Source organism: Rhinatrema bivittatum, chromosome 1 (assembly GCF_901001135.1).
Source record: "Rhinatrema bivittatum chromosome 1, aRhiBiv1.1, whole genome shotgun sequence".
Taxonomy (NCBI): domain Eukaryota; kingdom Metazoa; phylum Chordata; class Amphibia; order Gymnophiona; family Rhinatrematidae; genus Rhinatrema; species Rhinatrema bivittatum.
This window is the reverse complement of record NC_042615.1, coordinates 54,634,250-54,646,408: the sequence shown is the minus strand read 5'-3', so window position 1 is coordinate 54,646,408 and position 12,159 is coordinate 54,634,250. Positions and strand designations below refer to the sequence as shown.

Genomic DNA, 12,159 nt, shown 5'->3' with positions numbered 1-12,159 from the left:
TATTTCAGGAACAGCAAAAGAAGATTGAAAGTTTGGAATCCCTACAGAATTCTTCCCTGGCTTTAATAAGAAACAGTGAGATTTTGCATAGGAAGATGGAGAACAGGGAAAACGTTTTGCAGCATTTCAATCTGTGTATTTTGAACTTGCCAAAGATTTCCTCTTTTTGCGTTGGATGTGTTAAAGTTTTATGTTGAAGTTTTGAATGTTGTTCCTGATACGATATATTACCACAAAAAGGAGTCTTTTAAATCAAATGCAAATACTAATGAATATAATTGAAGAGCACTTGAAAAATGTTCAATTTTGTTTGCCAAACTCTGTAAGGTAGGCCTTGAACATTGTTATCAATAGCAAAGCAAGCATTCAATATTTGAAAAAGAACCTTCATAGATCCATGTACAGGTTACTCTTTCAAGAAGTTTGCTCACTTTGTAGCACAAAATGGGTCATGTTTTAATCATTGGTCCAAGTGTCCAAATATCCAACAATGTTTCTTATGCAGTATTTAAATTTTTTAATTTTTCTGTTGCAAATAAAAGGTGAAAGGTGGAAAGAAAAATAGTTCCCTGTATAAATCTGGAAGAAAAATGCCCAACGTAATACCATGTTTCATGTATGCTGCATCAGGGGCTTATATACAAGTTATACCCGGAAGCAGGGGGTCTCTTACTTACCGCAAAACATGGCACCATGTCAGAGTTGAAGTTGTTAGCTAAATCACTAGCAACTTTGGTTATGGACATTGCAGACATGTTCAAGATTACCGCACTAGATATGTATGTTTTGAGCATCAGTGGGTTGCTAGTCTGCTTATTGATTTTATTGCATTCAAATATATTTAAAAAAATAATTTGGTATTTTAAGCCTATGATTATATAGCAGTTCCAAAGTTGGGAAGCTCTACTTTTCACCCTCCCGCATAATATAAGCTTATTTAAGTTAGATTTGAATTTTGTGCCATATTAGAAAAATATTTGTAATAGGATGCAATGAAAGGTGATTTGAAAAAAAAACTGAAAGAATAGCGAAGGGTCAGGAAGTTGTGTTTTAACTCTAGGAGAAATTATTTTACTTGGTTTGAAGTTTGTCAGTCAGTGTAATAAAGCAGCAGGGAGAGTTACCAGTATGTTTAGATGCCTATGGAAAGGTGTGCTCAGTTCTGAGGATTATATCTTTTTCAGGACATGAAAGAATGGAAATAGTTGGGAGAAGAGCCTATGTAAATGAGGATGCGTGTAATTGTGTGATTGAGAGCCTATGTAAGTGAGAGAGTGTGCATGTGTGTAATTGTGCGATTGAGAGCATATATAAGTGACAGAGTGAGTTAGAACATAAGAAATTGCCATGCTGGGTCAGACCAATGGTCCATCAAGCCCAGCATCCTTTTTCCAACATAGGCCAAACCAGGCCACAAGAACCTGGCAATTATGCAAACACTAAGCTGTATTTGTCTAGTAGACCCGAAAATGGCAATCAAGAGGAGAAATCTCCAAGAAGGCAAGCAGCTTAAAGGGGGTCCCTTCCCTTCGCTGAAAGAAACTGGTACATATTTCGCATCATGAAAATGTTCAGAATCTGTTAAACTGTCGTAAACTAAAATATTTTCAACAGCTCTTCTCCAGATCCCTGGACTCTCCAGAAGTGCATATTTTGGAAACTAATTGCCCATCAGAAAATATTTATATTGTTTCATGCTGAGTGTATTATGTTGTTTGATATAACTCATACAATTAGAGGTTACAACATCAACATATTGGGGCAGATTTTAAAAAAGTATTCGCGCGCATACTTTTGTTCGCGCTCCCGGCGCAAACAAGAGTATGCTGGATTTTAATAGATAGACGCGTAGCCGTGCGTATCTTTTAAAATCCGGGGTCGGCGCGCGCAAGGCTGTGCAAAATTGGCATCCTGCGCGTGCCGAGCAGCGCAAAATCGGCAGCCTGCACGTGCGGAGCCGCGCAGCCTGCCTCCGTTCCCTGCGAGGCCGCTTCGAAATCGGAGCGGCCTCGGAGGGAACTTTCCTTCCGCCTTCCCCCACCTTCCCCTCCCCTCCCCTCCCCTACCTAACCCACCCCCCAGCCCTATCTAACCCCCCCTACCTTTCTTATAAAAGGTACGCCTGCCCGAGGCAGGCGTAATTCGTGCACGCTGGATGGCTGCCGGCGCACGATTCCCCAGCCCGGGAGCAGTTTTGTAGGCCTCGGCCACGCCCCGAAACGCCCTGGGCCGGAACCACGTCCACGTCCCCACCCCCGGAACGCCCCCAGGTGATGCGCCGGCCGTGACACGCCCCCGACACGCCCCCCAGGAAAGCCCCGGGACTTACACGCGTCCCAGGGCTTGCGTGCGCCGCCGAGCCTATGCAACATAGGCTCAGCGTGCTCAGGGGTGGATGGGGTAGCTTTTCGGGGGTTACGTGCTTATCTTATGCTCGTACCCTTTGAAAATCTGCCCCATTGGGTGCAAAGCTTCTTTCTCTGCTTTGTCTCCAAACTATGATTCATTAATCTTAGATTTAATCTAATAAACAAGATGTACTATTTATAAGCTTTGTTAAGAGTTTTCTTTGGTTATTTGTAAAACAATTATGATTCTCTAATTTTCCAGTTGGAGAAATGGAGGACAGGATTTACACAGCCAGTAGCTAAATTTATAGAAAATTGTTGTCCTGAAATATCCTCTCCTGATTGGAGAGGAACAGGGGGAAGGGGGAAATGACATGGAATTTAACTTCACACATGTAGAAATGTTCTTTAAAATCCCAATATTAATTGTGATATCAGTCTAGGAACTAACGTGTTTTGGTCTCTACTGGGTAGTGTTTTAGTAGCTGGTTCCCTATGTGCTTCACTTCTGGATTTTGTTCTAGGTTGAGAGTTTACCCAAATATATTGTTTCCTTTGGGAAAACTGTGTTCAAAGAAGAGGCGGGTCTTTAGATGTAAGCTTATGCATTCTGTCAGGTTATCAAATGTTTCCACAGCACATGACATGCACCACAGGAAACCCCGGGGTTAGTCTGAAGAAACATAATTACAGGCTTTTCTAGGAAGTGCAAAGGTTAGGGTCCTGAATATTAATTTATTCATGAAAAAAAGATAGAGTGCTTTAATAATATAAACACAAGCATACTAATATTAAAAAATATGGTTCTGATAAAAAGTACAGAATAGCTTTAGTAATGTATACTTAACTAATGAATTAAAATGATCAAATTAAACTGCCTAGTGAGACTTCTTATAGCGCATTCTGCTGTATTTCCATTTGTGCTGTGACAGCTGGTTTGCAGGACTTTAGTTTTTATGTGGTTGTCTTGACTGTAATTTAGTGGCAAGCTCATGAACAAATGGAAAACAGAGCTTAATGTAAAAATGCATTCATTTTATTTGTGATTAATTGAATTAAAGCACAGCATTTTCATAGAAAGTGTGTGTGTAATAGAAAGACCAAAAAAGATATTCTTACATAGCCAAACTGTGAGGAAAAGAAAGCATCTCAAACTGCAATTTCAACATTTGAACATTAAAAGCCAGAGAGTGAACATTATTTGTGAAAAGATCATTTACAAGCTAGTACCAGAATATCTCCTGCATATAATCACCAACCTTTTTAAATGCAATTAGTGCTTATGTTTTTTAAATAATATTTACCGGTAGTTCATTAAAGAATTCAAATGTAATTTGAAAAATAAACTGAGAACTATCGGGCATCTATAAAGGATAGTTGGTATATTTTTGGTATTTTGTTAATTTTTTACTTTAGTTTATAATATTTAGCCATTTTATATAACCGTCATTCCAAATACTTTTATGTATTAAATATATTTTGAAAAATCTTATCTGAAAACAATTTATTTAAAGGTTATTTGAATTAATGATGCTATTATAAACTGTACACTAGAAAAAAGGACCGTCAGAGCTATGACTCATATGCTTGTATTGCAGTGGTCACACGCTGTTTTAATCATTGGTACAAAAATATGGCCGCTTTATTTTATTTATTTATTTTAAACAATTTTCAGCATGCTCTTAGTCACTTAAAGCTCTACTTATTTTCCACATATGGACTGAAAAAGCTGCAAGTGTCGATAGGTGAACAACTCCTATGATGCTCCCTGGAGAAGTATAGGGGCAGATTTTCAAAGGGGTACGCGCGTAGCCCCCGAAAACCTGCCCCAAGCTCCCCCTGCGCGCACCGAGCCTATGTCCCGGAGCTTCGAATAAGGAGCGGACCGGGGGCGTGTCCATGGGCGTGGCAGTGGTCCGTGGGCGGGGCCGGAGGCATGACAGCAGTCCAGGGGCGGGTCCAAGTGTTCCAGCACAGAGGCCTGTGCTGGGGCAGGGAGCCGGCGGCGTGCGCAAGTTACGCCTGCCAGAGGCAGGCATAACTCCACGAAATGAGGTGGGGGGGGGATTTAGTTAGGGCTGGGTGGTGGGTTAGATAGGGGAAGGGAGGGAAAGGTGGGGGGACCTTCCAAGGCCGCTCCGAAATCAGAGCAGCCTCGGAGGGAAGGGAGGCAGGGTGCTCGGCTCTGCGTGCGCAGGTTGCATCAAACCCAACATAACTCCTGAGATATTCCGTTTTATAGAAGGAATAAGATATATCTGCATGAGGAGAATCTTTTCGTTTTCTTAAACTATTAGCATCCATTCTCTCCGTTTCAGAATTCTAATTTTGTTACAGTTCATCTTGGTGCAACTAGTGCTTATCAGCACCATATAAAAGGGTACCCCATCTCTGTCCAATCTTTTGTAATCCCCTCTCCTGTGTCCTAACTACAAAAGGGAGCACAGGGTATGGTTTGTTCCCGAATAGGGGGAAACCTCACTTTGAGGCCTTTACAGTAAAATGATCTAGACTCTGAAAAATTCTCACATTTCAAATGGTATTCCAACAAAACCTTTATTGTAATAAATCTTACTCCATAGAAATTATTTGACAGACTGTACATTTACTGAGTGAAAAATCAGTAGTCTTCATCTACACATCCAATAAGTCAAACTGATAGGACACTCCTTACTTCACTGTGACAGGTTTGGTTATCTCCAGGCCTTCAGGGCTGCACACTGGTTGGCTTTTATGAATATCCCTAATGAATATATGAGTTAAATGTTACCTATATTTGAGGCAGTGTGTGTGCAATCATTTGCATATTCATTAGGGATATCCTGAAAACCCAGCTGGTGTGCAGCCTCCGAGGACTGTAGGCTCCCTACCCCCTCCTACCAGCTAGATAATGGGAGTCCCTACACCTTTAATGCTACCTGAAAATCTGAATAGTGCACCTTTACAGAAAGACTCCTCTCGTCTCCTTTCCCTGAGATATCACGTTGGCAGAGACTCCTTTTCTTCCCAGTATTTAGCACCATCCTGGCACATTGTTACACTGTCTAGATAAGTCAGAATAATTCTTCTTTTCATTGAAGAATCACAGCAGTTTGCCTTGCGGATCCCAGATCCATTCTGGACAGCACAAACTGGAACTCTCCTGCTCCAAAGATAAGATTTCTTCCTTCCATGGAAATTATTAGAGTAAGAGCTTTTTTCCAATTCTTGGGAAACTCAATCCTCTCTGTCCTTTTTTGGCACAGATTGGATCACTTGAGGAGGACATTGGTAGGGGGTTGAGCTTTTCTGTTTTTTTCTGCTCGGGGTTGATTGTACCTTCATTCCCCTTGTGGCAGCAGCACCAACATTTTCTCCCTCCCTCTTGCCTTTCTCTTGGTTTTCTTACATTGTGTTATGGTTGCATTTGCTTATCTCGCAGTTGTTGGTGGAAAACTTGAGCCGAGGTTATTTTAAATGTATAAGCAGTAAGTTTTGGATTCACGTGGACGACATGGAGACGTATGTATAGCTGGGGGGCTGCTTCATGAAGCAGCATGTGGGCAGTGAGGTCCCTGGCTGGAATGTGGATCCTCTTAAGTTGGGACCTGGCTCAGAGGCCTGGGCATGCAGCAGAAGCCTGCCGGAATTGTCTCTGAAGCCTTGGTGGGCTGTTGGCAGCATGCTGATGGCACATGGCAGTGTGTTGCCCTGATATCATGGGGTGTGAGAGTTTATGTGCGAATGTGTGAACAGAGTATGATGTTGTCAGGCTTGGATTGTGCAAGATTTATAAATAAACTGTGACCTTTGGTAACCCATTATAAGTGTTTGGCATCTTTTGTAAGGGGAGGAATGCCGGGAGAGTCCAGCCTGCCATGTACATTTTGGATTACAAAAGAGCTATGGGTTTCTGCCTGGATCAGACCAAAACCCATAGAAGCTCCATCCAGCTTTGTTTCATTTGATCCAAACAGGACTGGACTTACTATAACCCAACATACCATTTCTAAGCAGATTGCATCTCCATTGGTTATGCCCACCAGGTCTGATTCTAGAAGGGCATGTTGGGGCTGTGCCAATTGCCAGTCTAAGACCGACCTCTACTGCCAAGATTGCAAGGCTGCCAAATGACTCCTGACCATATATTTACTTCCCATTACTGTTTGGGCACTGATTTTTAATCCAACAGCAGATTTGGTTGTTTTGTCCTTCAGGATCTCTTTGAAGGGTAGAATCTAAGTTCTAGTTTTATAATTTTAGGTTGTCTTCTATTTAAAAAGAGGGATCTTACCTCAAGAAAATATTGAGGCTGAATTTTTCAAAGGGTTAAGGATCCTAAATTGGCCCTTTTGAAAATGTACTAGGGCTGAATCCCTACAATTAGGTCCTAGATTTAGTGGGTGGCCAACAGTGTTGGAGCTACGGTGGGGGGAAAAATGAAGCGTTAAGATAGATTTTCAGCACTAGGCACCTAACTTAGGAGCTTAACTCTAAGCAAATGAATAACAGGCTTACATTTAGATACTTGAGGCCTAATTTTAAAAGACCCATGCGTGTGAAAACCGGGCGATACTGCCGCGGGTATTTTCAAAGGCCCACCGCCACGTGTATATCTCCCGGTAAACACCAAAGACCAGCGTGATGAAAAAGGGGCATGCAGGGGACGAGGTCTGGGTGGGGCGAGGGCGAGCACCATTAGGTGCTGTCCCGTTTAAGCGTGCACCAGGATCGGACCAGCACGCGCAACCTGCTTACTGCTCCGGAGAGCAGGTAAGTTAAAAAAAAAAAAAAAAAAATGAGGTTAGTTAGGGGGCTTTAGGGAGGAAGGTTAGCTATCTGGTTTAGGACATTCCCTCCCAGTCCACTCGTTTATTGGAGCGAACTGGGCAGGAACTGGGGAAAAACCCTATCACGTCACCACACGCATATAGTAAAATTTCCCCCCTGCGTGCCAGTATAAAATTAGGCGCAAATGTGAGTGTGGGTAATGGATTTTATAAAATGCGCACGTCAACTGCACATGTTATAAAATTGGTGCTGCCATGTGCGTGAGCCGGGAACTGCGCGCACATGGACGCCCATGCGGATTTAAAAATCTACCCTTTTAAGTTTTAGGTACCTAAATTTATGTCAATTTTCAGCAAAAAAGTTGGGGGTCTTAAGTCAGCTTAGTGTTTTTTTGAATATCAGTCTCATTGTTCCACCCATCTGCCATTTTTTCCCTTTTTTGTTGAAAGATTCATCCTACTTGTCTGTAGTTATGTAAAATTGTAAAAAGTACACATTTTATTCCATTCCTTAAAGCCGTAAAATTAAATACCTGTGATGGGCATCCTCGTTGGACAGGAAAATAGCCCCACATTTCTTCCTGCCTCCCCCCCTTTTTGGAGTTGATTTCCTAAGCTTTTATATAGGGCTAACAGGGCCCCACGCAAGGGCAGCGGGGTGGAAAATCTCGCACAGGTCAAGTAAAGCTTTCTGGGCTTTTCTGCAGCTTGCTAGGAAATGCTCCACTGGGCAGCAGCACAAGTGGGACTGATTATCTTGCTGTAAACAGAGAACCGAGTTGTACAGTTTTATGGACTGGAATAAAAATGTGTACTTTTTTATTGTATCCATTTCCTGTTTTAAAAAGTCCTTTCGTGGCTCCATTTTTTAGCCTTATATTTATCAGTTGATACCTACATGGGGGTTGTGCATAGCAGCAGCCCAATGTATTAAAATTTATAATGGTGAGTGTAAGTAAGTAAAGCAGAGCTTTCAAAAACTTCAAACAGTAACAAATCAAATCCTATTTCAGGAATGAAATCAGAATCAGAGCAATTGGTCAGTCATGAAAGCTTTGCATTACGATATATTTTCTAGACTCTCATCTTCCTGTTTCAGAAATAGCCTGTGACGTTTGATTGAATCTGCAAAGCAAATGTAAACTTTGTGCCTGAACATATTAGTACATAGTCATGGATTTTTATTTTCCCTTCTCTTATCTCTGTCAGCTTTTTAGTACGATTATTTATTTTATTATTTATTTTCTATTTTTAAATATTTGCTACCCACCCTTCCTATGGGTAGCGAGGCTACAGCAAGCTGTTGAGACTCTTACCATTCATATATTTCCCTGAGTACTGTATCCTTTAATTTAAACTTGGACGGATGCATCCTTGTTAATATCCCTCTGTTAGGCAAAAAGCAATATTGTATTGCTCTAGCCCAGCCCAGGGGAAGGGTGAAAGGAAATTTGAGTGGGGTCACTGATATTGCTGTTCCTATACCATAAGTGAAAACTTGGATAAATCAGGCTCTTTAGACCTTCACATCAATGAATACAGATGCAGACCTTGCCTCCCTATATGAGAGTGCAGTTGATTCCTTCTATTCTTTACGCAGTTATGGAAGTTGCAAGGTGTATAAAGCTTAAGGATGAAATATGAATGTTGGTCTTGAATTGTACTACACAGGCCACTGTACTTACTGTTTTGCTGGTGGTGGTATCTTTGCAGATGAATTTACTACTCCCCGAGCTATTCTGACAGGCCATGACTGTGAGATCACCTGCGCTACAGTTTGTGCTGAACTTGGGCTGGTAATAAGTGGTTCCAAAGGTGAGCGATGCTTTTGTACCACAATTCTGTTAAAATAGATTTACAAGGTCAGTATGGATGATAGCTTTGATTAAGAAAAGATAAAAAGCACAAGAGTAATTTACTTGACTCATTTGCTGGCCAATATTCATTTTTAGACATCTCTTTTGTTGGCTGTTTCTTTGGGATGTTGCAGTTTCAGTATTAAGGTCAAAGTAACTCATCATTTGTTTAGATAGGAAAACATGAGGTGTGGGAACAAGCAAGAAGGAATAATAAGTCAAAGCAACATTAATACATGCCTTTAATATTTTAAATAAAGTATATACAATATTAACATAGAAGTGGTGTTACATAGCTAATTACATTGTATTACTTTAATAAACAGACTCCTTTAATTGTAGCAGTATTTGAAAACTAGTTTAATCGTTGGTCTATTAAGAAGTAAAGGGGCAATTTTGAATGCTCTGAATAGTATGCTGGACCTGCAAGTTAATTTTTAAATTTGGTTTGGCAAAGACCACAGGTACCAAATGAAATCCCTGCATTAACTTCCCCCCATCCGCCCTCACCCCGCTGCTGCTTCCCAGTGCTAAAAATGTACATGCAGAGAAGCTGCACACATACTTTTAGCTGATGAGGGGAGGGCAGTTTCATCTGGTGAAATTACCAGATAACGGTTTCATTACCCAGGCAAATTGCTTTGTCAATTGTCTTCTAAAGTCAGAATAACTGGCTGAGACTTTAATTATTTTTTTCCATTGACAATTACACTTCTAGGAAATCCCAAAAGAAATAGTGTTTCTTCTCAACTTCTAATGATTTAAGGGATATTTTCATGGGAAACTGCAGTGACCAGACTGTCGCTTTTCTGTTGACTCTCTCTCTTCTCAGAAGGACCATGTCTGATACATTCTATGAATGGAGACCTTTTGAGGACTTTGGAGGGTCCCAACAATTGTCTGCGACCAAAACTCATCCAGGCCTCAAGAGAAGGCCACTGTGTGGTGTACTATGAGAAGGGCCTTTTCTGCGTATTCAGTGTGAATGGCAAACTGCAGGCCACCATGGAGACTGAAGACAATACAAGGGTAAGTGCAAAGGATATAAAAGATCTAGATTCAAAATAGATGGGGCTCTCGGGCTAATCTCCACGGCAAGGAAGAAAGGAGTTTAAAAAAAATATAAAAAGTGTGCGTTTCTTCTGTGGCACAGTCAATGGTTCCCTTTCTTACTGCCAATTCTGACGCTGTGACTGCATAGTCAGCCACTCTCATTTAGCATTTGTTTTACTGTACATGTCCAATCCTGAAGCACTTTTTTCTCCAGTTGCAGATGATCGTTCCCAACTAGTTCTACAAAAAAAAAAAAACAGAGCCAGATCTTTAAATATCATGATATTGTGCTCTCGCTACCATATCTCTCTAATATAGATCTATGCTCTTTGCAAATAGCAGCAATCAGCCAATGATGTTTCTGACCATCACCATTCTTAGTTGCCTAGACAAAGGTTAAAGGGAAAAATCATTTTGGAAAATGTGGTCTAAGAATCTGGTCAGTGCAAGTAAATATATCCCATGCACATTCATTACGATCATCCTAAAACCAAGCTAATTATGATTTTCCCAAGAACAAATTTGAGAACCACTGATTGAAAGCAGAGGGTGCCATCTATTGGTGCTTTATCAGGTAGTAGTGAATAGGCTGCTGCATTAGAGAGGCCCTTAGGATGATGAGTGGCTTAGTGGTTAGAGCAGCAGGCTGAGAACCAGGGAAGCCAGGTTTGAAATCCTACTCCCACTGGCACTCCTTGTCACCTTGGCCAAATCTCTTAATCTCAGGTACCCACTTAGATTGTAAGCTCTTTGGGACAGAGTTTTCCTGTACCTGAATTCATATCACCATTGTACAGCATTGTGTATGTCCAGTAGCGCTATAAAAATAAATATTAGCTCTTTGACTCCTTTATTAGAGGACAGGCATAGGAGCTGGGACTAATAAAAACATAAGAATTGCCATGCTGGGTTAGATAAGGTCCATAGAGCCCAGTATCCTATCTCCAAAAGTGGCCAGTCAGGTTGCAAGTACCTGGCAGATCTCATAAAGCCACGCTAATTCCTATTACTCCCAAGGATAGCAATAGCTTTCTTTAGTATATTTGGCTAATAATGCTTTCTGGACTTTTCCTCTAGGCACTTGTTCAAACCTCTTTTAAACCCCACTATGCTAATCGCCTTGATCACATCCTCGAGCAATAGATTCCACAGTTTGATAATGGATTGAATGAAAAAGTACTTTCTACGATTTGATTTGAATCTTGCTAGAATGCCATACATTCTAACTCAGTGTTTCTCAGCCCTCTTCTGGAGGCACACCTAGCCAGTCGGGGTTTAAGGATTGCCACAATTAATATGCATGAGACAGACTGAAGATCCAGGGTGTGAAATCTGTGCAAATCTATCTAAGGTATATTCATTATGGATATCCTGAAAACCCGACTGGTTAGATGTGCCTTCAGGAGAGGTTTGGGAAACACTGTTTTAACTTACCAGTCTTACTGTTCAGTCTTCTGGCATTCGCAGCCAGACATTTTTAAATATGTTTTTTATTTGTTCTTCCTTTTCTCTTTGTATTCACAAACTGCTTGTTAGCAAGTGATGCAGGTAGTTTAGTGTATTCATATCCGGATGCTGTTTGTCTATGCCTAGGGTAGTTCAGCCTTAAACACAACCTCTCTACTGGGATATTCTAATTTCCCTGTTTTGCAAATATCTTTGGACGATATAGCCCTCTGAACCATGCATTTCTTAATGATTGTTGGCTTTCCCCCATGGGCTAATTTAAAAACTGCTCTATCTCCTTTTAAAATGTTAGCACCAGCAGCCTGGTTCCACTCTGGTTAAGGTGGAGACCATCCCATCAGAATAGCACCCCCCCCCCCCCTTTTCCCCAGAATGTCCCCCACTTCCTAACAAATCCTAAACCCTCTTACCTGCACCATCATCTCACCCATACATTGAGACTCTGGAGCTCAGCCTGCCTGTGGTGTCCTGTGTGTGGAGTGAGGAGTATTTCTGAGCATGCTACTCTGGAGGTTCTGGATTTCAGATCCATATCTAAGAGCCTAAATTTAATCTCCAGGATCTCCCTATGTCATTAGTATCCACATGTAACATGACAGCCAGCTCGCTTTTATCACTCTCTAAATTCTTATCTAGATGGTGAATGAGGTCTACTGCCTTCATACC

General features: G+C 41.3%; 1 protein-coding gene across 1 annotated transcript in view; it reads left to right on the top strand.

The window, feature by feature from the left end:
- LRBA (LPS responsive beige-like anchor protein) overlaps positions 1–12,159 on the top strand; it is a 1,658,631-nt gene that overhangs the window by 1,622,236 nt on the left and 24,236 nt on the right. The window contains 2 exon segments of the mRNA XM_029605291.1: positions 8,831–8,932; positions 9,806–10,002. Of these exon segments, the coding sequence (XP_029461151.1) occupies positions 8,831–8,932; positions 9,806–10,002 (299 nt within the window).